Below are 26480 nucleotides of genomic sequence, written 5' to 3'. Positions count from 1 at the left end.
ATTTCTCAGTTTTCATGGAATTAATTTAGTGAGCTTGATTTTAATGCAACTACTCATTGAATGTAGCATTTTTTTTTCTCGTCGAGTTGTATTAAATACGTGCTTAGATATTTCATATATGCATTTAACGTGCACTGCAGCTTTTATTTTGAAAATGGAACTTCACACTTGAAAGTATATCATAGCCGGAAGTGACGCTCTGTTTACAAACTGTGACTTCCGTTCGGCATTCTTCCGAAGGGACGAGTGTAAACAAATGCTGTTTTTTGTATTTCTGCTTGATTAGACTTCAAGCAACGCATGTGTCGTCTTACTTTGTACAAAGGGAAATTCACAATTTTCGTTTTTTTTCCATCATGCGATGTATTGTTCAGCTAACTCGTAGGTAGACGAACGGACTCATCATGGTTGAGTCATTTCCACAGGTGTTTACACTCAGGTTCAAGGCTCGCATGTATCAGCATAGTGCGCGTCTCACACATGTTTAAGAATACGTGAGGCTTATTTAAGTGTCATGCGCCTCAGTCGTGCTTTATTGGGGTTAAGCTCAGCGTGTGCAAAAAGTTTCACAGGTCAACTTGCTGTTTATCGCCCGCAAATCCAATGTGCCACTTTCGTTCGGGACTATAATCTGCTAAAGTCATCATCACATCAAGTCCAACATCAGGTAAATGGATTAATGTTTGTATTTACATTGGGCTCTGCATGCAAATATAATGTATTCAGTGTCTGACTTCCAATATTTTGCTGCATAACTTGTGCTGTCATACTGTTCTTTTGCAGACAAACGGACTTTCTTGTCTGTCCTATTTAGCTGGAAGTGCGATGGAATCTGCAAATGTGTCTATTGCATTAAATAATAATGATGAAGATGATGAGGGTGATGGTCTCACGAGTGAGAATGTGGGAAAGTGTGACACAACGACTACGCAAGCAATGGATACAGTCCTCAAAGCAATAATGCATGAAGAGACCAACGATTCTAAGATTAGTAAGTGAAATACCCGAGATCTTTTGTGTGTGTCTGTGTGTTTTTAGTACGTGTTGGAAGTTGTAGAAATGGTTGGGACCATGTTATTTTAAATGCAGCATTAGTAACAAATCTCCATGTAGTCATGTCAATATTGAATATGTTTGGATGTGTCTCCAACCCTCCCTGTTTGTATACGTATTAATCGTGTAATTTTCTTAAACTCTGCCAGAAACAAATCAGAAAGCTGCAACGAGGAAGATGAAGCAGCAGAAGAGGAAGATGATTAAGAAGAAGGAAATGTCAGATAAGTCATTTGAAGATTTGAATGCAGAGCTTCCGTTTGCTCTCACAAGCCCCACGTCATGGTCTAAGTTGGGATGTACGAAACATATTCACTCTTCCTGTATCTTCTAAATAGATACTAAACACTGTTACTCAATATAGGCAGCAACTAGCAATGTATTCATCATGGCTCGTACAATTACATACAAGTATGTTCCTGATAGCTTTTGTATTTACTTTAAGAAATCATTTGAGGTAAAATAATAGAATGAACACTATCAGTCAGTCAATGAAAACCCCCTCATATCTGCCACTTCTTATTTTGCTTCCGCTATCTGTCAGACCTTTGTTTCAAATGTTTCAAATTCTTTCAACCCATTATTCACTGTATTTTTATATGATCTTTGTTTTAAGTCTAAAATTATTTTCTCACCCATCTGTATTGCTATTGAAGGAAATATTAAATCATGAGAAATATATATATCAAATCATGGATACGCCTGCTGTACTGTCTCATTCTCTGATTGTCTTAACTCCTCCAAAGTTCCCGATCAAATTTCAACTGAGAAGAAACGAAAACGAAAGAGAGGAGAGAGTGGAGCACGGGTGGACAGTGAGGAAGATCGAGAAATGAAGAAGAAAAAGGAGATTCAGCGTCCAAACTATTTTGTCTCCATCCCTATCATCAATCCACAGGTGACGTTCTTTACCAATGTAACTATTAATACGATGCTATGTAATACCTAAATACATTCTGAAATAATTCATCTCTAAAAGCAGACTTTAATTAAAACAGAATTTTTTTTTTTGATGTAGTTGCTTCATTCATTTGGTGTCAACATCATGCCGTTCATGATGACCTTAAATTTTACGCAGGAAAGATAAGTTGCCCGACACTGACGTCAGCTCTTAAGATGTGGTACGATCTACAAACCACGGAGCGTCATGTGCTGCTCAAAACCAATATTGCTTTCACCACAGTCATTGTTGCTGCAGATAGTTTCTATTGACACTGTTTTCTCACGTTTGATATCTTTTTCAGATCACTAGTTTATTTATTTCATTTCAGGATATCTTTTTTCGATCATTTTTTACACACATGAATAGTGTGCAACACGTTTGCAATATTTTAGTATTTAGTAAACAATTTCTGACGTTAACATTTGCTATACTTAGCCAAATACATTAAGAACTCTGCAAATTAATAACATTAATGTAGATACCTTCAAATTTTTTACAAAAGAAGAAGACATACATTTATTTAATGACTTGTGAACAAGAGTATATGTGATCTGTGATTGATATGAACATTTAATCTAGCGATAAATAAAAACAAGACAATGACATATATATAATTAAAATTACTGTAACTCCTCTGACATAATATTAATCGCAAAAATGTGTAATTTTTTTAAATTGCTGTTTTCGCCACAGACATTAAATTTTGGAAGAGTAAACAGTTGTTGCTCTCTTTTTATAGAGATTTAATTTCATAGAATTTCGATATTTGAAACAAAGGGTTAAGTTATCGAAAAAAAAAAACTTTTTCTCGCTCGCCAGCAGCAGATGGGCCATATTTTATGAGTTAGAAAAAGCACACAATACACTGATATTATAGTTAAATGAAGTGATTTAAAACATTTGGAAGTGGTCGGCAGTGTTTTGTATTTTCAGCTGGAATACTCAGGTGACAATATACAGCTTTAAGTGCCCAGTCAAAGTTAAAGATTCCACTGTCTCATGCGTCTTTAGTCACCCCCAATGAACTCCAACTTTATTTACCTCTTGTGCACTCCAGCTAATCTGCTTCAGTCTCATCACTTATCACAGGGTAAAAGCACATTTGTCTCATCACAGATCAAATCAACCGTGACGGAAGTGCAGGAGGCGATGCTTCAGCTAGAGCCCCGATTGGTCAAAGCCATGATTCCTGTCCCGACTCTGCACATCACTCTTTTAGTAACTCATCTGTCCAATCAGGAGCAAGTGGAGCGGTGAGTGACTGACAACCTTGACACGCCTGTCTGTATATATATATATATATATATATATATATATATATATATATATATATATATATATATATATATATATATATATATATATATATATTCTGGAAACATCAATCAATGAAAATGGATTTTGGAGTCAGTATTACATTGTGAATATGTCGCAATATTGATTCAAGTAATTTCCGTTTCTGCCCACTTGCAGACAAATATGCTTTCATATCTCTCTATGGTCTATAGTCACTGTGGAGTTCAGTGTTTGTGAATGTTTAGCTGACTATTAAGACACAACATACAAAAAAACAATTTTGCTACTGAAATTGACAGCTTTTGCATTTCGCATGTCATGTTTTTCCACTATGTATTATTTTTATTGATACTGCGTTGCCCTCTGGGATTTCAGACAACGGGTCCAATGAAGTCTGTTCACTCGTTGCTCTTGCTAATGCACTGGTTAGCATGCTGCGTCCATCTAATTCACTACTAAAGGAAATGATAGATCACTAGTGAGCAGTTCAGCTGCTGGTTCACCAGTAGCTTTCAGGAGCTCTTGAGTGAATAGTTTTTCTCATGTGAAATCAGGCACAGCTACCTGATAGCATGACATTAGTGACAAAAATAACAATGTAAACTTGAAGGAAATTTATTACATGTACCACAATGACAGACCGACAACTATTACTGCCAAAAATGAGTGGTAACGCCTCCTATTTCATGTCAATATTTTAGTCCACTTTAAAGTGGCCACAAATTGTTTTTGTGTAGCGAATACACAGCGAACATCAATTACATTTGTGGTGTGCCGGATGATTCCCACAGCCAACGTTGCGTTGTTCATCGTGTATATTTGACATTAATTGAAAAGCCATTGCAGCATTGCAACTCAAAAACCCAGCTCTGGGATATAATTCCATCCACGTCGCGTGACGCCAGATGACCTTGTGACCACTGGAGTGGAAGATTTGGACATTAGTAATCACTAGATTCTGTCATTATGTAATATGAGAGGGAGAAAAAGAGAGGATTAAGTTGTTAGTGTGTGTGTGTGTGTGCTTGCGCGCATATTTATGTTTGTTTTCCCTCCGCCAGGGCAGCCAGCGTGTTGGCTGAAATCGAGCCCTCATTGGTGGAGCTGCTGGGTGGGCGGGATCTAGTGCTGCCCTTCTCTGGCATCAGTCATTTCAGGAAGGAGGTGGTGTTTGTTGGCCTGGCCCCGGGACAGCACAGACACACTCTGGACAGCCTGGCAGGTCAGTGATGTTCATCAGCTCGTATTGATTTGTCTTTGGAGTGCGATTGTTACACCTAGAAACTGGACTTTTCAAAACGCTGTGGGACTTTGTGATGGCTATTGGAACAGCTGGATGCTCGTCGTCTTTCTCCAGATGTGGTATAACTTTACCATAAGGCGTTAGAATAAAGGGTGTGTCTCTTATTATATTTATATATACATTAATGTATTGCTGGTTTATGGTACTCAAGCTAATTTGAGCTATGGTTAAATAAAGTGTCTGACTGCAGCGATTTATTAATCATACTAACCTATGTTGATGCATCCAAGTGCATCAACATAGGTTAGTTAGTTTATTCTGTATTCTATGAATACAGAATAAATGACATAATATCTGATTTTTACTATATATATATATATATATATATATATATATATAATTTTTTTCCTTACAGTTTTATTTCTGATTATGACTTTGTGCCTTAGGCATCGACACTTAAGCCAGTGTTTGTAAGCAGATTCTGTAATACAGTGGTTTTGCAACATACGCACGCGGAAGCAGAAAATAAGCTCATTCATTTAATGTCCACTCTGGTATCACTCCAAAATTAGTTCCATCTGAAAGATGGACTCTTTGCCTCTACACAGTGGAAGTCCTGGCCCAGCACATGAGTCAGAGCTGTGGAGTAGTTGGAGAAAGATGTGTTTAGTTTATAATGGTCAATGAAAGAAATGAAAGTCTTTATTGTGGTTTGATAAATGTATTATAATTTAATCGAGCACTTCACTGTTCTCCATCCCCTGCATTGCTGTGTTATTTAGAGCAATTCCACACCTTATAGATTTTAATGATGTGATTACATAAAAGAAGCAGAGAGGTTAATGCTGGAACCTCTCAGTGGGAGCCAGCCTGGAGCCATTCTGAATCACAGCCCAAAAAGCACACATCATTTTTTTGTGTATTTTGTCTCCTGTGATATTCTGCTGCCGCGTACTCTTAACAACACACAATAATGTTTTTACATTTTTTGTTTCTTCATTCGTTCTTCATTCATCATTTTCAGGAGAAAATGATATCTATTTATATAATTTTTCTATATTTTTTATATATATTTATATATATACCCACTGCTACTATATGTGGCTGCTTTGCACTACCCTATAATTCTCAGTAATATAGCTGTAAAAATGCTTGCTTCACCAATGAAAAAAAAAGGATGCTTAATGATCCTAACTGGAAATCCTTGGCGATGATTCAAATCTCTAAATCTTTGGATTTGGCTCGTCCTCTCAACAGTTAGTTTGGACCGAAGAAGGTAGCACTATTGTGCGTCTGCTGGATGATGCGGCACAAATCCCCCTTGTCAGTCATCATGAAAACATTCACATTTTTTTCATGAATCCTAAAATAACATTCATTTCAATGGAAGGCAACATCCAAGATCTATTTGATCTGGAGGAGCGTGTTTCCTAGAATTGGTTTTTTTTATTTGAGCAATAATCTTAATATCAGAGCACAGTCTCCATCGAACTATATTACTACATTAAAAATTCAAATGTCATCGTTTTAAAGACAAACTATTGTATTTGTGTCATATCAACTGGAAACCCTCTGAAGTGGCACAAGTTGATGTGGTCCAGTTGCTGACGTTTACATGATTGGAGGAGAAAACTCAATAAAATGAGCCACACAAACATGTTCTTTAACAGCCTCATTTGGAGGCAACAAGGACAGAATGTTTTTTGTGTTGCTCATAAACATGCACAGAAATTATTCATAGCCTTCCTGGTAGGTCGTGCAGTTTCACTTAAGTAGCATTGATGCCTTCATTTAAATGTCATTTAAAGAAGGAGCAGTGACGACTGTGCTGGACTTCAAATTCTATAAATTAAAAAAAAAAAGCCTGACTGAACCTAAGACTGTCCTGTGCAGTGAACCTGTGTCCTTCCTGTTTGTATCTTCTCCCAAGTCACTCTGATTTCCTCCCATTTGGAAAAAGCATGCAGAGGTGAATTTGAGGTTGAAGACTCCTCGGTCTTTGTGGGTTGACTGGTTGTCTGCCTTCCTTTGCTCTGTGGCGGACTGGAAACATTTTTCGGGATGTCCCATGTCTTAGATCCCAAACTGATGGGATAAATATACATTTTTAATAATTCATTTACACACTAAAAATGTGTCAGATTTTGAGAGTACAAACTGAATATTCAACTGAATATTTTTTTGTCTTGTTTTGTCTTGTTTTTGGCGCAACTGAGTCAGAAACCACATCCGTTTTGCCATCTTATCAAAATTAAAAATGCCTGGTGGATTTGTTTTTAATTATCATCTGAATGTTGAAGGAAATGGTATAAGTCAGTTGTGTAAAATCAACTGTGTTCATGTACAGCAGCGAAGATGTCTTTGCACATCATTGAACCCTTCAGCAGCACTCAGACGGGAAGCTTGCCTCTTCTGTCCTCATGTCTGCTCTCTACACCTCTTTCATCGATTATATACTCGCCTTTCTCTCTCAGCCGATCTCCTGCTCTAAAAATACCCCAGTTGTTTCCCTCTTTAACCTCTTCAGTTCTTGTTATTTCTTAATGTCCTTGCTGTCTGTCTTGTCTTGGTCCATGCGTCTAATCATCTGTCTCCATCACAAATGGTTCATTCTATATGTGTTGAGAAAACTGAAGCTATTATTAATGAGTTTTTAATGTTTTTTTTTTCGTACATAAGGATACATGCATGTTTAAATCCAGGACTGAGTGACTCTATGTACAAGAGATTGATGATGATTGTTGCATCATCTGACAAGTTCTTGGTCTAAATGATGAATTGTTTTGGCTTAATATAGCATGGTATTCTGAGATAATTGTATCATGATATTACAACAAAAGTTCTCCATGTAAACTAAGAAGGAATTTAAGGAAGCGCATTCAGTTTTTGCTAGTCCATTTCTCATCTTCCATACAACCTCTTTTGGACACCGGAGCTCGAGGAAGCCCTCTGATATTGCCTGCTTTAGTGACTGGTCGATGTTGCGGCCTTGGTTGGAATGAATTGAGCGCGTGTTAGAGGCATTTAGTTAAAAATTGAGGTGATGACGGAGAAGCAGAAAATAGTCTAACCTGTACTCAGCAATGATTGAAGAAGAATTTCAAGAGACTCTCAATCAACATCAGCTACCTTGCCATAAGGCTCACCGTGCTCTTCACTGAAATGCTGAGGGGAAGAAGTGGCAGTTGGTGATGATTTTAGTTGAGCCTGCATGTCCTAAATGTCCTCCGCTCTTTATTTTTTTAAACATGATGTGCAGGGTTCTCATGTCTCACTCGTGAGTCTAGCTTATTATGTTGGTGTTTCAGGTTTGCTGCGCAGCAGTTTCGAACATCACGGCCTTCTGCGGGGGGATGAACGCGGGTTCGAACCTCACCTCACCATTATGAAGCTCTCCAGAGCCTCCAAGCTCAAATCTCAGGTAACAACACTGAACAACAATTTTGTGTTGAAAAATACAAGTTGTAATCTGGGATGCAGTTATTTTTAACTGAAGATGACAACAATTGCAGGGGAAAATGTGTTTTTCATGACACCTGATGACTTCTTTTCCTCCCTGGTGCCTCCTAGACGACATTCTTTGTCTGCTTATCTGTTTGTTTGCCACTGTACTGACAGCTTTTGTTCACATAGGGACTGAAGCGTGTGGATCCTGCCCTTTACTCCAACTACACAAACCGGTATGAACTTTAATGTCAACATTGATGAATAATTAGTCATTATAGTTGTAGGATTGTTTGATTCTTTATGTCATGTATCTTTAATATTTGCTAGTTTTTTTGGTGATCAAACCGTGGAGAGGTTGGATCTTTGTTCCATGTTGAAGAAGAAGCAGCCGGATGGATACTACCATACTGAGACGTCGCTGCCTCTCGGTAAGTGCTTTCATACAATGCTCATATTACACCTATTGAATGAGTTACTGGTATTAGATTTCACATAGAATTCGGTTTAAATCTTGCCACATGCACTTGACCTCTCACACACACTTTTTTACCTAAAATGTGATGCCATTCTTTGTGCAATAAAGCACAATGTTGTCGCGGAAGTTACTCGTCTTTCATACGTCCATGCAATGCACCAAACTTGCCACCAGAGTGTGCTGTTCTCTTACAAACAGCTCGACGTGTGATAGGGTCTGAGCTTGAGTCCTTCATTGGTACAATGCATGTCTATTTATTCAGTTATTTTCTTCTCCTCATTCCTGTATTGGTGTCACGGGACACTGGATCTGGATCATATCCCAGCTATTTCAGGTGAGAGAAAAGAAAAGATGGAACAGAGTGTATCACTGTGACCCATAGGTAGAACCCAAGTGTGTGTAAATGAAGCACTCTTGTGGTTAAAGTATCTTTACAGAACTGCCCTTCTTTTTGTGCTGATCCTGAGCACACACATGGTTGAAAGTCTGAAGAGCCCTTGTCCCAGAGTCACCCCACCAGACCTTTTCCCAAATGCGGTAATGAAACGGATGAGAAATATTTTCACCGAACTATCTGCTGATGTGCCGCTGTAATAGCGTTTCCATTGAAAATTTGATGAGCAGCTATTTCTCTGCTTTCACTCGCAGCACAGAGGGACAGGGTATCATCCTTTTTGGAATTGATTTGTAATGAACAGCCGGCAGTTTATAATCTATACAACTGATCTTGATGAATGAAACGGAGATCAGGTGTGGAATATTAAGTTCGTATTGATCCTGTAAAAAGCCTTTTATGCATAGTTTTTTCCCCCCTGTGTGCTGCAGACCATTAACTCTGTTTCCTACCACAGGACTTGAACCGCTGCCAGAAAAGCATAATCTGCATAATATAAAGTGAAAGCTTGAGGCTCTTAACAGTCTACCAAGAGGATTTATCTCTGAGAAAACAGCATTTTAGTGCTGTGTTTGTTGAATTTGATGTTCCCACGATTAAAACTTCTTGTGAAGATTTAATGGCACTTCCACACTAGAGCGAAGTCCTTGGTGTTTACAGACCACACAGGGATCAGAGGAGGCTGATTTATTTGCTCACTTCCTCAGTTCTGTGTTGGTAATTATGCTGTAAAGACACTATTTTGTTTTCAATTTCAGACAAACCGTGTTTTAAAAGAGCCTTAGAGGTTGAGAGTCGCTTTCTGGCCAGCAGATCTATACATGCTTTGTTTGTAGAGTCTCATTTAGGGAAGCCAATTTCACAGCACTTTGTCGTGAGTTGTATTTTTTACAAGTTTATTTGGTGTCATGGACAGCGTTTTTTGTTGTTTTATGTTGTGCTCTGTGAAGATGTCATGATGAATATATGCAGCTTTAATAAACACACTATCGGAGGGTTGCTGCCATGCACCCCAGTTGACAACTTATAGAACTCGTTCAAATGGGATCTCTGGTGAAAAACTCCATTGAATCATATGTGGCACTTTGCGTCAACCATTTAGCATCCTCTGTAAATTTTGTTAAGCTGCCAATCTGTCCATTTCAATACCATTTTCTAGAACAGTGGTTTTTAAATGGGGGTGCATAGAAATAGGGGCACACTTAGGGTGCAGAACGGTGCCAGACCGGTGAGAAGGTTTTTAAAGATGGAATGCAGACTGTAAATGGGGCACTTTGACTTCTGTTTCCAAATAATGTCACCAAACTCCTTCACTGGATGATCAATGTTGTGATGTCCGAAAAGACGCCTTCTTAGTTATGAGGATATGCCTGTAATGTTTATTGGTTAGGGCACAACTCATGGCCCGGGGGCCAAATTAGGCCCAGCAGGTCATTTCTGCTCTTCCAAGCAGAGGTCTGAAATGTTGAACTTACTCGAACAACTTCCAAAAATGGACATATTGATGCTAATGAATGGGGAATATTTCATGATAGTTGTTTACATTTGTCGGAGAAAAATGGGTTCTGGTTCCAGGTGATGGGTGATAGGCTGCTCCATTAATTTTGTGTTGTTTCATTGGACATGTTGTGCCCTTGTGTGTTTGAGGTGACAGTATTTATGTGATGATCGGTGCTGCAGTCTGCCTGAGAGCTGAGCACATACAAATTAATCCACAGCCTGGGAAACAGTGTTCAATTTTACAGATTATTTTTGATTAATAAGGGAACATCTTTAGGAGAGACCCAATTTTCGGGGACTACTACTCAAGCTGTGGCGGTGAAGTGACTGTGGATGAATGATGATTCTGTCTAAGGATGCGCTAGAGAGGGAGAGAGAGACCTCATTGGTGCTCCGTTCTTGTGATCAATCGTTGGTCAATTTTGGCTTAATGTGTTGCCTACATTCCCCCAAATCATAGTTTGCTCATGTCAGTGTTCAGTCTTCAGGCGCACTTCCACATGTTGACATAGACTTGATAGATTGGGAGTCCTAAAATCCCACTTGTGTGCTGCCCCACTAATTACTGTGTGTGTTGCCAGTATGTGTCTCCTGTCACCATGTTTTTGTAGATCACTGTGACGGGCAGAACTTCCCCTGAGAAGTAACATTTTCAGGTTGTTTTTGACAGCGTAACGCTCCATGTGTCTCAATAATGTGAAACATTGAATGTTCAATATTGAATTACTGATTTCATCTGAAGCTTTTGCCTCTAAATAGAACTTAATCTACACAACAAGAAGGGGAGGATATTTATATCAGAGGCTTTTGAGAGGAGAGCATTTTTCCCTGTGCAGACTGATGAATATTAAGCAGCCACATGGAGATTCATCAACATGAAAAACACTGTTGCTGTAAAACCAGCCAGAACACAGAAGCCATAAATCTGAATAGATTCTGTTGTTGTGAGTAATGGTTAGTTGGCAGCAAATCTTTTCCCAGAGGATCCTAATTATTGTGCCCACACACTGTAGTATATCGGTCACCACTGCAGAGCAGGGCAATTCATCCTCCCAAGGAGGTACTTGAAGACGTGGTATGATGGCAGAGGGGAGATATGTATAATCTTAAAAAAGGTTAGTGAAGCGATCATAAGAAAGTAGGTAGACAAGCGGAAAGAGCAATATTATAATTTGATAAATACATTGAAATTTGTACAACATTATAACATATTTATATATTGTAGCACCAGGTAATTTAAAAAAGACACTATGGTGTATTGGTAAATATAAATGGGAGCGATAAAACTGTATTTTCTTATCAGTCTTATCATTTATGTCTCTAGTCTTATTATTATCATCACTATCATTATAAATATTTCAGGGGTGATGGTCAATTTTTTCCACCATTAAAAAAAGATTGGAAGCTTGCGTGTGTCCTCGTGTGTTCTGGATCAGTGCAACGAGTGCTGCCTCAGTGCATGATCCCAGACGCACTGTACAAACATCAGCCGATAATGTATGTAAACTTCCTGTTTCCAGCCTGTTCAGATAATCTCAAGTTTCTCTGGCTACTATCTGGCTCCATAGACAGTACATGGTAATCCTATAAATCCACAGGACAATGTAATCCCAGCCATTCCCATGAGTTTGGTGTGTTTATATCTTTGTGAGAACCGTTTTTTAATTAAAATCGTGAAGACATTTTTATGGAACATATACAAATATAATTAATATGTAATTAGAATTCATCCTCCGTCTATAAAATTATATATACATTTTACTCTTCTTACTGTTTTCCTCCCTCGCCTCTAGTTCTGTCTCCATTTTTACAGCTGCACTGTTAATCACCGCTAATCTTGAATGTGCCTGGGGCAGTTGTAAAGAGGATTATTTTTTTTTATCTGTTTATTTTCTGCCACTTTTTCGTGGTTGTGGAGGGGTGAGGCTATCTCAGCCAGTGGAGGCGACGGGTGGGGGACACTCTGGACTGGTGGCCATTTCACCACAAAGTGCATAGGGTATCGGCCCAGCTCTCCAGTTTCATCCCATGAGGATTTATTCACTAGTGTTAAGTCTTCAGTGTAACCAGTAATGTGATGGAATAATTCATCAAAAAGCCCCTCCCACTTTGTCGAAGGAAGCTTTGAAACAAGGCGGGTGTCTTTATCTACAAAGAGCCGCCTGTTAACATTTACATTTTCCAATCTTGGCTAACCTGCGTCTTTCTTTTCTGAAGTGACTATGTATTATTCATGTAGATGTGTACTATATTGCTCCCATGAAATTGCCTGGAAGTGGCTGTGATTAAAAAATTCATGATATTTGTGCCGTTTCAGCGTGAGTACAAATAAACATTTGGTCTTTTAATTGTACTTTGATATATGTGTAGTTCTAAATGTCACACGAACATGACTCACAAAAACATCTCAAAAGCATGCTGCAACAAAAAGACAGAGAAGACCATAACCATGTTCAGTAAATGCTTTGAGCTTGCTTTGTAGATACCATGAAGAAAGCTCCTCACAAATGTATTGAGACGTGCATGTTAGTCCGATTCATCTCGATCTTGCCGCATGCTGTGATGTTTAAAGTTAGGAAGACACTCATCAATGCTGTATGAGTATTCAGTCGGATCCACTTCCACCTACTGAACCACACTTTATCATACATTCATACATAAATATAGCTCATCCATATGGACCATGCTTGAAGGAGGCTGGTGTCTCTTTGTTATTTTGGAGCTGAAAAATGTGGTCTAAGCCAGCGCTTGGTACTTGCCAGGGACAATTGCCAGATGATTAATTTGGTTATTTGTATGCACGTTAGATAATTTCTCTCTTTGAGATGTAATTGCTTCGGGAATTTTTACACCCCATCAAAGACCTGCCAGTGCTGCAATGTGGAACAATGTAAAAATACAGTTAATTGCTCCTTTTGCTGTGGCTGTTTTCTGAGATTGGATCGAGGTATTAGATTCAGTTTGTCAGGTTTAGTATGCCTCAGTACGTCAGTTAAAATACTGTTGATGGAAGGATCTGGTGTGTGTTGTGGCGACTCAAGATCAGCAGGAAGGGAGGCAGACAGTGTAAATAAAGTAGGTGAGTCTTATGGTGTTCAATGTTGGGCACGGTGTGATAAAATAAAATAAAAAAAACATTATTCATAACTAAAATACTTGTCTGAAGTATTACATCTGGAAGGTACCTCAATGCCTGAGGCACCTTTTAGATTTAAAAAAAGAAAGCATGAAGTATTAATCTTCGCTTCTCGTGTGATTTAGATTTCACTAGTCCCATTATTCAGTCAGCTGTGTATAGTCTTGCTGGCCTCATTTTTCAGTGATGAATAGGTCTGGATGTACACAAGAACACAAATTAATCTGCACACAAGCGCACAAAACGGAAGAAAGAAATGAAGGAGAGGATGATGAATTGTGTGTTTGCAGGAACAGTGCAGCCAGTCCCTGGTGCTTCTTTCATGGGGCACCTATGAACCTCATCTAGGTCAAGGTCACCAGCTCAGTCAGATTAGTCACAATCTGATCTGTTGAGTTTCGTTGTTGCGTATGCTTAGTAACACCTTTGTTTAGTTGGTAGACATGCCTAGTGAACACCAATAGAAAGTGCCATCATAGATTCATTACAGTAAAGAGAAGTACTGCATTTCAAGCCAGACCTGCGACTGAGCAGAAGCACATATAGATCAATAATCATCTGTGAATGAAGCACAAAGATGTCTGCAAAAATAACATCACAGAAGTAGAAAAAATAGGATCAGATATTATTATTAGAATCGTTGTTAATATTGTATCATCATTTTAAATGACAAGACATTGACTACATAAAAAATATGTAGTGAATTTCTACTTTACATCAGATTTTTATTTCCTTCTCCATGGGCTGCCAGCAGCACCGTTCAACAATGTGGCCACAGATGTCATATCCATTGTGTTTTCCATGCCAGCATTCTCTAGTGAAGTGATGAATGCTGGCACTAACACAGCAGCCATAATCATGGTTTCTGGGATTGGCAGTGAAGCGAGAAGTTGTTCTGTCCCCATCTGCCTACGAGATGTCCTTAACGTCCATCATACATCACATTTCTTGTCAATGTTTTTACTTGGAAATGTATTTATTGGGAGAGAATCTAAGCAAAGTCTTTGTCTGTATGTAAAATGAGCCTTTAGACTTGTGGAATAGGTTCAGATTTAAGAAAAGTGTAAATGTTACAGAAATGCTGTACCTGTGAAGGTGCTTTTCTTTGTTCCACTACTGCACACAGACTGAGAGCCAGTTTGTTGCTCAGCCTGTCATTGTGTGTTCAGTGCATTGCAGTCTTTCACACTTCCACACCCCTTAGGGAAAAAACATCCTCTTCACACACAGGTCTGTTCTGTCCGGAACACAGCGTTACATTTCCACCATAACAGGAATTCTCCTCTTCCTGCCATATCTTTTCTGAGGCTTCTGAAAGGGGTCAGCCCTTAAGGCAGTCATTCATGCAGTATGGGGAACATTGGGGGTCCTATGGTCTCCCTGTTACGGATAACACATTCTAGTTGAGAGACCATTCCAATGACTTGTGTGAAAGAAACATGTTGCCCACCGCTCCCAATTTATGGGTCCCGGTCTACTAACACCCATGGTCACAATCTCAGTGTGGTGAAGAAAAAAAGATACAAGCACCAAAATTGATTTTGTCTATGGGATAGATAGAAGCTCCACCAACTGGAAGGTTGAAGTAGAACTGCTTACCTTCTTTCTGGTGAGTCTACGGGTAGGAGGTTCCAGCACAGACACAACACCTGATGGAGAGATAATAGCTCTTGCTAAACAGATGAGCATCCCCTCAAATAGTTGTCAGATGTTTTCTTGGAACAGGCAAGTCCAGGTTTCTTTTCTTCCACTGTTTTTGTGCTATATATATATATATATATAGTCCTAATGGTGCTGACCTCCACAACTGCTCACAGATATGATTTTTTATATTATTGATCTGATTGTGTGCTATGTTTCAGTAACGCCTTGTGAAATGAGTGGTCGCAGCGTTTTTCTAGTTAGTCACAGCACATAGAAGCATGCCACCTTATGACCATAGAAAAAGACCACTGTGACAGGCCTGTTCACCGACAATAGGCAGAACAAACGGTGTGGACGAGTAAATAAAATGCACACAGCTCATCCATTATCATCCCAGTAACAACGTGTGCATTTATTGAAGCGAGGAAGAAAATCGCTGACACAGCTAGTAGACGTGATGACAAAAAAAGGAGCTCTGTTTCTGGTTGAACTAATCGATTGTGTACAATAAACCACAATGTGTGCTGGTGGGTTCAACTCTTATACTCATTCAAATAGTGAGACACTTTAAATTCTCACTCTATTAATTTGCATTCAAGCCTGAGAAACTGCACTTTTACAACTAACATGAGCAAAACGACTTTTATGATGTTTCCTGGAGTCCTATTTTGGAGTCCTATTTCAACTTTTTATGTATTTTTTCTTTTAATAATGGAAGTAATGAACATAAAAAATATAAAAAAAATATGTATGGAAAGCAATAGCTTGAGTACTTCAGTGTATATATATATATATATATATATATATATATATATAATCCTAATGCCGCAGGTGAGCCTTGCTGACCTCCACAACTGCTCACCGATATGTAGGGGATGGAGGATGATGTCTGCCTCGCTGGAAGTCTACAATCATCTCTTTTGTTTTCCTAACAATGATGCACAGGTTTTTTTTTCCTCTGCACCAGCACACCCGATGTGCCACCTACTCTCTCTATTCAGAATCATTGTTGTTGATCCATCCCATCACTGCTGTGTCATCTCCAATCAGTGACAGCTGGAGTTCTTTCCGTAGAGGTTGCGTGCCAGCAGGGTGAACTGGAGGGGGCTCCGCTCACAACTGAGGAGAGCAAGTACCAGGGGTGATGGCAAAGGTTGCTACATTGTCATCTCTGATCACCTCTTTAGACTTGATGCAAGATTTCCTCATAAAACTTAAACAAGTGCCAGAGCATTTCTGATTCTGATAGCAAATTTAAAGTAAGGGCAACAGATCCCCTTGAAAAGAGCCTGTGTTGTAACTGCTTTGATCTTTTCTTGGTTGCTCTTTGGTAGCACACCATAGTAACAACTGTCATGAAGATGAATCTTAGGGGCTGAAGTGAGAATTAGCAGTCTGCAGAAAAAGCAGAGAGGCTTTGGCTCAATATATGGACGTGGAGCATAGAAGTCTGGCCAGAAAGAAAGTGGAAGGACATGTGGAGGAGAGACTGAGAGGATAATGTAAAGGGCGCAGCAGATAAACAATGTTAAATGAATATGGAAAGAGGAATAAATGAGGGGGAAGGAGAGTGGCCTAGCTCAGGCAGAAGTAATAAATAGAGGAGATGGAGAGGATCAGCAGAGCAGACAGGATTGCCAGACGGATGACGAGGGAAAATTGAGTCTGAGTGAAGGTGGCATTAAACAGTGAAGAGAGTCAAAGATTGATTGGGGGTAGGGGTGTTTAGTGGCTTACATCCAGACGATGGCAGAAGGGATAAAAGAACACAGTGGCCAGTAGAGGAAGATTGGATTTGACCTTTGAAAATGGAAGGTAGCGTGTGTTCTGTGTCCGAAATTACGCAAAGCCAACTGAGGCTAAAGTCTTTTGTTTTTAGTTAAGGTGCTCATTATTTAGCTTTGCATAAATATATTCAGAACACTGCTATTTTGACTACCAAGAGGGAGGATTACTGAGTATGTGATGTCTTTGGAGCATCAAACTCAAGGTGGCATAATCGTCCTCTCTCCATTGAGAGGAGTCCGTTGAGATGGTCTCATCTCATGAGGATGCCTCCTGGACGTCTCCCTTTGGTGGTGTTTCAGGCACGGCCGGCTGAGAGGGGTCTTGAGGGGTCGACCCAGGACCAGGTGGAGGGATTCAATCTCTACACTGGCCTGGGAGTGTCTCGGGATCCCCCAGTTGGAGCTGGTGGATGTTTGCCGAGGCCTTCTGAAGCTGCTGCCCCCGCGACCCGGCAACTGATAAACAGATGAGGATGGATGGTTGAGAAGGTACTCAGGGTTCTTCCAGTGCTAACGTTTGGGGCTGAATTTGTCAACATGCTGTCAAGAGTGCTTTTTAAGGTAGAACCATTTAGGATGTACAATAGTCACCATTACGTTCCCCATCTCCCTCCCCCGGTGTAGAGTCAGGGAAGCTAGAACTCCACTGGCTTTTTATAGAATTTCTGGATAGATGTAAATGAGGAAGAGTAGAAGTCATTCGATTTTGTTGGCATTTCCTAATTCCATCTGTATTTAAATAAGTTTTCAGTGTTTTTTCCTTCAAGTTCTTGCTAAACACCGAACCGCTAGACATTACAGCCGACAATGGAGTTACTAAACTTAGACCTGGTTCCTGTTCAAGTAGTGGTTTAGACACTGTGCTTTCATACAGGTATGAGTTTGAATCCCAGCAAGGAATTTCTTATTTGTCGCAAGCCAACGCAATTCTTGTGGCTTGGAAGTTGTTTTATTGATCTGATTGTGTGCTATGTTTCAGTAATGAGTGGTCACAGCGTTTTTCTAGTTACAGTCACAGCACATAGAAGCATGCCACCTTATGACCATAGAAAGAGACCACTGTGACAGGCCTGTTCGCCGGCAATAGGCAGAACAAACGGTGTGGACGAGTAAATAAAATGCACACAGCTCGTCCATTATCATCCCAGTAACAACGTGTGCATTTATTGAAGCGAGGAAGAAAATCGCTGACACAGCTAGTACACGTGATGACAAAAAAAGGAGCTCTGTTTCTTGTTCATCTAATCGATTGTGTACAATAAACCACAATGTGTGCTGGTGGGTTGAACTCTTATGCTCATTCAATTAATGTGACGCATTAAATCCTCACTCTATTCATTTGCATTCAAGCCTGAGAAACTGCACTTTTACAACTAACATGAGCAAAACGACTTTTATGATGTTTCCTGGAGTCCTATTTTGGAGTCCTATTTCAACTTTTTCATGTATTTTTTTATTTTAATAATGGAAGTAATGAAAGGTATTGTGTATAACATAAAAAAATATGTATGGAAAGCAATAGCTTGAGTACTTTAGTGCGTGCAGAAGAGCAGTTCCTGGTGGCATTTCAAGAGAATAATTGCATATCCAGGGGTTTCATAAGTGCTGCTGGTTTAAAATAAATAAACATGACATTTAGCATGTGTGGTAGAGGTGAGCTTATATAAAGGATGAGTATTCCATTTAAATATCAAAGGTAGTAGGGGAATGACCTGCGAATTCACAAGTCTGCTTGTGTGTCATGTGGGTCGAGATGTGTCACTAGCTGTAAAAGCTTTCATCATTGTGTGCCATGTGTTTTTCATAAACCATTAAAGAAGGGAACTCGTATTTTCTCATCTTACCTTGTCTTATTTAAACATACGTTTGGCGCACCCAAAGCTCTAGTCTTGGCTCTGGCTTATCTCTCCCAGTCCAGTCAAACAGAAGCACAATCCTGGCTGGTTCAATGTATACACCAATGAAACAAAGAACACGGTTCCCTTCTGAATCACAGTCATGGCTTTGCAAAGCAGATGAATGCCAGGATTCAGCAGTACAAACTACTAATGACCCATTCCGGCTGTGTGTAGTCAGGGCAGCAATTCACCGTGCAATGCTGGCTCTAGTGCTGCCACCTTTGACCTGGATGTGCATTAACTCAGTGTCTGTAAACACAACGTTTACTCAAAATGGAACAAAACATGAGGGAGAAAAACACCCATTTTCTGCCTATTTATCACTTTTATTCATACGGGCTTATTGCTTTTGGAATGAACATTCATCGATTTTCGTTGCCTAGGCAACCAGTCAGTATGTGTTTGTTTGGAAGAAAATGTGCGAGACTCATTTCAATTATATTTTTTATGAATGAACTTTTTCCTGGACTAAGAATGATACATGTTAATCTATTGTCAACAATAGATGAACATTTAGACCTTTCCTCTACTTCTATTATTATTATAGTCAAATTAAGGTTGTAACTTTTGCCTTCTTTCATCCCACCTTGCTCAGTTGTCTCCAACATTTTCCAACTCCATAATGGGAAGCTAGAGGAAGATAATTACTCATGTATAAGTACAGCGCCAATCGATTCACAGGTGTCTAAAATAAACAGATACAAAGGAGGAGTGTGCAGTTTCAGCACGTGAGCTTGTCCTCTGTCTTTGTGTGCACGTGTGTGTGTCTCTTATCTTGAGACCTGAGGCACAATTAGCTGACCTCCAGCTCCGCAGAGTCCACACTGTTAATGCTTGCTGTCACTTCTCCCGTTTTCAGCGCTTTCCCAAAGGCGCGGCGCTTAGTCAAAGTGACTTGATTCTGTCCCTCCTCATAGATGTAGCCATAGCGACGTTTTTTGCTTATGCCAAAGTCATCAATTTAATGTGTTATTTCAAATCTGTAGCCACAAACTGCTTATTGGGCTTTAAGCTGATGCTTGTGGCTCCCAAGACATCCCAATTCCAACTGTTCTTAGGGATTCAATTGAGTATAATATGAGAGCCTACCTCCTCAACAGCCCCAAATGTTGGGATTCTCTTTACCCAATATTATTGCCCTAAGCTTGTTTTAACAAGATTGATTTGGGGCTTTTGCGATATCTTTATAGTAATAGTCAAATTCCAATGAACCTAAAAAGGTAGTAGGTGGCAGTCATGTTGCCAACACAACACAAAGCAAGTCGAAAAATAAGCTTTAAAAATGGTTGTTCACCTCCAACAAACAGTTGGTGTGGAAGAGCTGTTATCATTCTATTTGAATGCAAATGAGGCTTCAAATCTCATCTGTGCCATCAAAGACAACGTGTGGGTGTTCATCTCCACATGTGGGCTTTATCCAGTTCAACTCAAGCTCGACAAGGATTTGAGTCTCACTTAACAACCAGAAATAGTTGTCATTACAGCTGTGCACCCTTGTGCATGTGTGAAGAGACAGCTGGAAGCCGAATGCCTCTCTTAGAGGTAGTCCTGTTGCAGATGAGCTTGTCGTACTATTGTGATCCGTGGTTGCGACTATTTATATTGACATACTGGTGCCCTCTTCACGGAGGTGTCACCTACCTGTCATTTTAGATCTTAAGAGTGTTTGAAGCTACGTCTGCGGGGAAGCGTTCGTGCTGCCTCTGGAAATGTTTATGGTTTTGTGTGAGACTCGTTGTTTGAGTGAAGGACTCGTCTGTGGGCTGTGGAGTGGCCTCAGAGCGAGGCGTTCTGATGGAGAAGCAGGTCAGCTATTATCACCTCACCTGCTCTTCTCATCAACACCTTTATCCCAGCTGGAATTTAAAGACAGTTGATTGTGTAATAAATGTTACATTACTTCGCCATATTGTCTGTGCAGAAAGTGACATATTTGAACCAGTTTTGACGCAGTGTGAGAGTATAAAACAGATGAAGTACTATTCCATGTTAATATCAAGTCACTAGTGTTGCTCTTGATACTAACCTTTTATGTGTCATATTTTTTCATTGTTTTTCATGCAGCTGTAAAAGCTAACATTTATCACAGCGTTGGTTATTGGCAAGGCTAGATAATTCAATAACTCTGAGCTTAGTCTGTTTTTCAAATTTAAACGCTAATAACTCAGTTTGTGTCACACTTATGTAATAGTTGTCATCACACTGGGATCTATGATTGTTGTCTCCATAACATCATGTAGATGCCATCTGTAAAAAACTCCTTCATCAAAACTGCTTTGAGCTCACTGCTTTGCTCTCTCTTTGTTCCTGACAGTTTTCTGCCGCTGCTGCCAAATGATCTGAGAATCCAGCCAAAAACACTTTTTAGGTAATTGATGCCGTCGCAAACATTTCTTTGAACTCGGAGTTCAGGAAATCAAAGCTCTTTTATTGACAACACCCATGTTAGTTATTACGTAGGAGGAGCGGCTTTGGCAGGAGATCTCTAGAGGAAATTGTTCATCTAGGTATTGTTTTGAAACATGTTGCACATTTTCAAGCAGCATTCGTTTTAGAGTTGGTGTAATATAAGTCCAAAAATGTCTCTTGAGAGTACCGATGAGGAAAAGTGTGTGTAGTTTCACTGTGGTTACTGCATGAAGTATGAAATGTACATTGCATCATATTGGGTTTTTTTTCTTTTGCTGTGGTTGCACTGTTTCCAAGATGGTTTTTTTTAGGCAGAACATAACAATAGACACCAATTTCTTTGCCCTAAAAATAGAGGCTGAAAATCATGAATAATGTAAATGCAGATGTGAAGAAGAGATGCAATTTACTTGGTGAATTAGATATTAGTAGTTAACTCAGCATTGTGGTTGTTTTTGGGAGTCAACTTACAGCTTGTGATGTAACACTCGGAACAGCTCCCTCACTCTTTTGAATAGCAATGCCTTTTGCAATGTCCGCTCCGGTTTTGTGGGAAATTGTTTTGGTATTTGATATTGTAATGACTCTTGAGGCTGGAATGACACATCAGTTCACTGTCGAAGTATAATTATGGTGGACCATTTTGTAATGAGCAGAGCAATAAAAAAGGTCGACGCCATCGAGCCATCTATTGCAGAGCTTCCCAAAATATTGATAAATGCTATCCAAGTCAGTCACTGCTAATTTGTGTTTAAGGATGACAAGATCTTGGTACTCTTAAGTGATTTAGAAAATGTAGAAACTTATATTCAGTCATCTGTGTCCCAAATGTACTGCAGTAAAACTCCAGCCTGATTTATAGTCCATTGTGAAAATAACAATGACTCGAGATGTATAGATATTACTGTAATAAATTGTATTTACTTTGCCATAATAATATCTAATCTTTTTCATTTTATTATTTTATTTGAATAAAAGCTAATAAATTCAGAATTATTTTTAAAGCAGGCAAGTCCATTGTTTTGTGCCTCAGTTAACAGGTCAACAGTCTTGGTCGTCTTCGTTTCTTTGTGAGCCCACAGGTTTACATGAAATGGAATGTGCTTTTATCTTGCCATGTTAGAATGCTATGTCAGTGGTGGTGTCTTCTTGCAGGTGCTCTAGTTAGTGTCCGGCTTCATCTCATATAGTACTAAAATGAATTGTTTTTCTGTAACCTTATTGTCCAGATTCAGATCATTTCCTTACACATCTGAAACAGCATTTTGTCTGAAGCCTTTAAAACGCCCCACCACTTTTGTTAAGTGTTTTTGCAATACAGCACATTTTCCTGAGGTTTTTCAATGAAAGCCCAGGGAAGGGAAAATGAAAAATAAGATGAGTAATGAAAAAGATACCCCTGTGAGGTGCTCAATCAGCAGCCATGGCGAAGGCGCAGGAACAGTTATTCTTGCTGGAAAATTGCGCAGATTAAAATGTGAATTGAGTTTTCTTCCCTTTTGGGATGTCTGTCCGCCGCAACAACGGCATCTCATCACTCATAAATTACACTTCGAATCCGGACACAGCTGCCATTCAACCATTATTTAAGCCACAGTAAAGAGGGAAGGTAGAGTCTGTGCCCACCACACACACGTTTCTATGTTGCTCATTTCCCTCCCTGTCACACTTGGAGCATCCTTGAGGATTCCCTCTTTCTTTATAATCCTCACTTCAAGTGTGCAATAATTGCACCCCTGCTTCCTCTCCATTCACGCATTATTACGTACATCGAATACATTGAAAACACATTGTTTGTTTTCTTGTTTCAAGTGCACACACTCTTCCATTCTCCCTCTCTCTCTGTCTCTCTCTCTCTCCGTGATACACAGACGCACACTCCCCTCCTCCCTGTGCCAGTGCAAAGTAGAGCGAGAGCAAGGAGCTCATTTTTTTCCACCATCCGCTGCCTTACTCTGGCTTTTTTGGAAAGCACAAGAGGAAAGGGAGGGCATTTTCTTCTTTTTTTTTTAGCCTCCATCCTCACCATTCTGTCCTTTTAAAGGAGGAAGGAGTGTCAAAACGGGGGCAGCGGAACTCTCGCCTCCATCTATCTGTCTGGGTTTCAGAGAGAAAAGAGGGGACAGCAGGGCAAGGGGAGCGAGAGGAGAAGGGTCAGGAGGCGCCATGGGCCAACTGTGCTGCTTCCCTTTCTCCCAAGCTGAGGAGAAAATCAGTAAGTGTGTCCTGCCGCTGTGTGCGTGCGTGGGTGTGTGTTGTTGGAGAGAACAGCCACACTGATTTGGTGTCGTGAGGGATCGCATGAATGTTGTGATTCTACATTGTGCACGTTGTGTCCACTAACCACGACGTGTCCTGCAGATGGACGAGAACTTGTCTCAGAAACAGACGGCATGTCGCGTCTATTGTGCGTGTCTCGTGGCAACGATGCTGAGGTCAGCCCATTTCCAAGGCTGCGAGCACTTGGTGCCGATGATTTACTGACCTCCTTGCTAAGACACAATGGTTTATTCTGTGACTTGGAACACCTCTTCTTTCTACTTGATTTAGTTGGATGAATATGCCATGCTTATCAGAGGAAGTGGCCATGAACTCAAACGGTGTTGTCCAGGCTGAAATAAAATGCCTTGTTTTAACTTGAGTCAATTTAAGTCAACAAGGTGGACTGTATGTACACATGGGTCTGTCTTTCCATTGGAAATGGTTAATTCCCATTTAACTTGAAGAATGTAATCTAGCTGTTTGTCTGCTCTCTTGTCTCAACTGCTCAAGAATCTCTGGGGAAAAGGCGGATTTATTGATAATGACAAATCAATGGGACTATATGTTTGTGGTTGACAGTGACTCAAACTGACAGAGCATGCTGAGGAATTCCCATTGACAAAAGGAGACGGATGAAGAAAGAAGTGACCTATATGTGTCAAACGTCACAAGTCTGATGTTGTCATGTCAAGTGTGGTGGCGTGCGAGTCCACTTGCTTCCAATCCGACACCTCCTGCTGAACACTGATCAACAGTCATGGAGGAAACTGTGTTCACTACACTGTTGAGTCTTCAATACTATTGAGACTGAACGATATTTGTTCCAGATATTGATACAGTTTGACCACGGGTTTCATGAAAACTGGTGATGGGATATATATATATATCTGCTCAGTCATCAGGATTCAGTACCGATGCCAGTGCAACAGACACACACTAATCCCTGCTATGCACATCTGTGATGGATGTAATGTATGTAAACACCTATGTTTCTCACTTATTAGAGATGTGTCTGACACAAATGTCTTGCGATAGTCGCACAGCCTCAGCTCATCTTGGAGGACACAGACACCAGTCTGTAGGTCACTTGTGCTGTGTGACTGGAGTAACTGGTTTCTGCCAGATGTGAAGACAGATGTCCACTAATCGTGTTTAAAAAAGATGGACGATCATTTAAACATTGTTTGTCACCACAATACAAAGTCATCGAAGTCAAAGGGTCCATCTTTTACTGTCGTCTGTGTCTTGACATTTGAATGACCCTTAATCAAATATTTACTGGGAGTTTTTGAACCAAATAGCTGCCCGCTAAAATGGTCAGAGTGAGAGTGAAATGACCCGTGCGGTTTCTGACCGCCCCGGCAGATGACCACTGTTCTTGCTATTTGACCGCTATCACAAGATCTGGGCAGCCGGCAAGTCTTTTAGTCAGGGCTATCAGTGGACAGAGAATTAGAGTCGATGAATCACATAAACCAGATGGCAGCGGTGCGACTCTGCTTTGCTGCATCTTATTAAGAAGCAGATAATTACAGCCGTCATGTGGTTAGATTCCAGCGATTTACTCAGATGACTGTCTTGTGGTTTTGTGACTGATGATGTTGTGACATGACATCTTGGCGTATGAGACCGTCATTACGGTCATTACATGTTTGGTTACTCACAGGAAGTAGAAGAATGTAAAAGTAATAACTGATACATCTTTTATATATATATATATATATATATATATATATATATATATATATATGCCCACCCACCCTGAACACACTGTGTGTTTACCCCTCGTGTATGTGCTAGTATTAACTACCAGTGACAGAGCGAAATAGGTTTGACAACTAGTTTGTAATGATATGATATAAATATTGTTTTTTCAAGTTAAAGCCATGCACATCCTTTGGAATTCATGAATGAATTTTAAATATCAACTAGGTGGCTTGGCTCCCTGCTATTTATTAGGTACTTCTTAAATTGTTGCTTCAGTTTTATCTCAATTTTAGATGCAGCATGTTTTAACAGAAAATGAATATCGTATTGGCTACATTATGTATTTTATTGGTAGTGTTGATTGGAATTTAAATTTTGTGCTGTTACTTTTGTTATCTCGTAATTCTAAACATCCTGCTATTATCTGTGTATTATAATTAGAAATATCATAATATCACAATAGATGCCAAAGAAGATAATAGATTTAACTCTGTATCTCTGTATAAGTGTTTGTACGGTGGGAGGAAACCAGAGTGCCAAGAGGAAACGCACACAAGCATATGAATAACTGTGACTTGGAGCATTTACTATGCCCTCTGCTGCCTGCCAAAGTCAGTTTTCATCATTAAATGTTAAGTATTTAATTCTGTAAACATTCAAATTAGATTTTTCATTTTTCTTTAGAGTGTAGCTTAAAAATACGATCAGAAACATATTTTCCTGGTGTCTGATTTTTAAACCAATGTTCCTAACAGGAGCATTCATTATTCATGTTGCATTTATTATTCATTTTAAGTGGGTTTAACATGCGTGCTGGTGCATTAAAAGAAGTTGGCAAACTGGTTATCTAAAATTTTGTTGTTGTGAATCAAAGGGTTTTTTTTTTTAGACTGCAGGGGGAGACATTCAATGGGACTTCTGAAGTGTCTGTCTATTAGAGAGTCACCTGATGAAAAATACAGGCCACAGCAACAAATTAAAAGCAGTGTGTGAGAGATGTTGCAATGTCATATGACACATCTCAGGCTCTACTCTATTGTAACTAGGTCAGAGAGACTTTGTGGTCCTGCTGCCTGCTTTCGAAGAGTGTGATTCGGATTAACCTTGTGAATGAGGTTTTTTTTTTTCTTTTTTTAAATCAGAGGAGAATTAACTTCAATTTGTTTGTCCCAGTTCAAACCAGTAAGATGCATTTCTCTTTTCCAAGGAAGATTATATGGCGTTTATGAGACTCTCGACATCAAAGTGTGTATATGCAGTATTCATTTGCATTATTTGGATTTATA

General features: G+C 39.6%; 1 protein-coding gene across 4 annotated transcripts in view; it reads left to right on the top strand.

Annotated features, from left to right (window-relative positions):
- Positions 1 to 222: 222 nt before the first annotated feature.
- LOC128772163 (A-kinase anchor protein 7-like) overlaps positions 223 to 26480 on the top strand; it is a 41166-nt gene continuing 14908 nt past the window's right edge. Inside the window, exons 1-10 of one of the 4 annotated variants that reach the window (XM_053888297.1) lie at positions 223 to 667; positions 784 to 991; positions 1203 to 1352; positions 1800 to 1951; positions 3113 to 3249; positions 4354 to 4514; positions 7844 to 7956; positions 8169 to 8215; positions 8310 to 8410; positions 21131 to 21456. In XM_053888297.1, coding sequence (XP_053744272.1) covers positions 515 to 667; positions 784 to 991; positions 1203 to 1352; positions 1800 to 1951; positions 3113 to 3249; positions 4354 to 4514; positions 7844 to 7956; positions 8169 to 8215; positions 8310 to 8410; positions 21131 to 21159 — 1251 coding nt within the window. In that variant the 5' untranslated portion in view covers positions 223 to 514 and the 3' untranslated portion in view covers positions 21160 to 21456. Of the gene's footprint in view, positions 668 to 783; positions 992 to 1202; positions 1353 to 1799; positions 1952 to 3112; positions 3250 to 4353; positions 4515 to 7843; positions 7957 to 8168; positions 8216 to 8309; positions 8411 to 8782; positions 12447 to 21130; positions 21457 to 26480 lie in introns of those variants that run through there. The other 3 variants (XM_053888296.1, XM_053888298.1, XM_053888295.1) reach the window with 3 other exon arrangements.

Source organism: Synchiropus splendidus, chromosome 15 (assembly GCF_027744825.2).
Source record: "Synchiropus splendidus isolate RoL2022-P1 chromosome 15, RoL_Sspl_1.0, whole genome shotgun sequence".
In the NCBI taxonomy this organism is placed as follows: domain Eukaryota; kingdom Metazoa; phylum Chordata; class Actinopteri; order Syngnathiformes; family Callionymidae; genus Synchiropus; species Synchiropus splendidus.
Note: the sequence above shows the minus strand (reverse complement) of the source record. Positions and strands in the feature narration are given on the sequence as shown.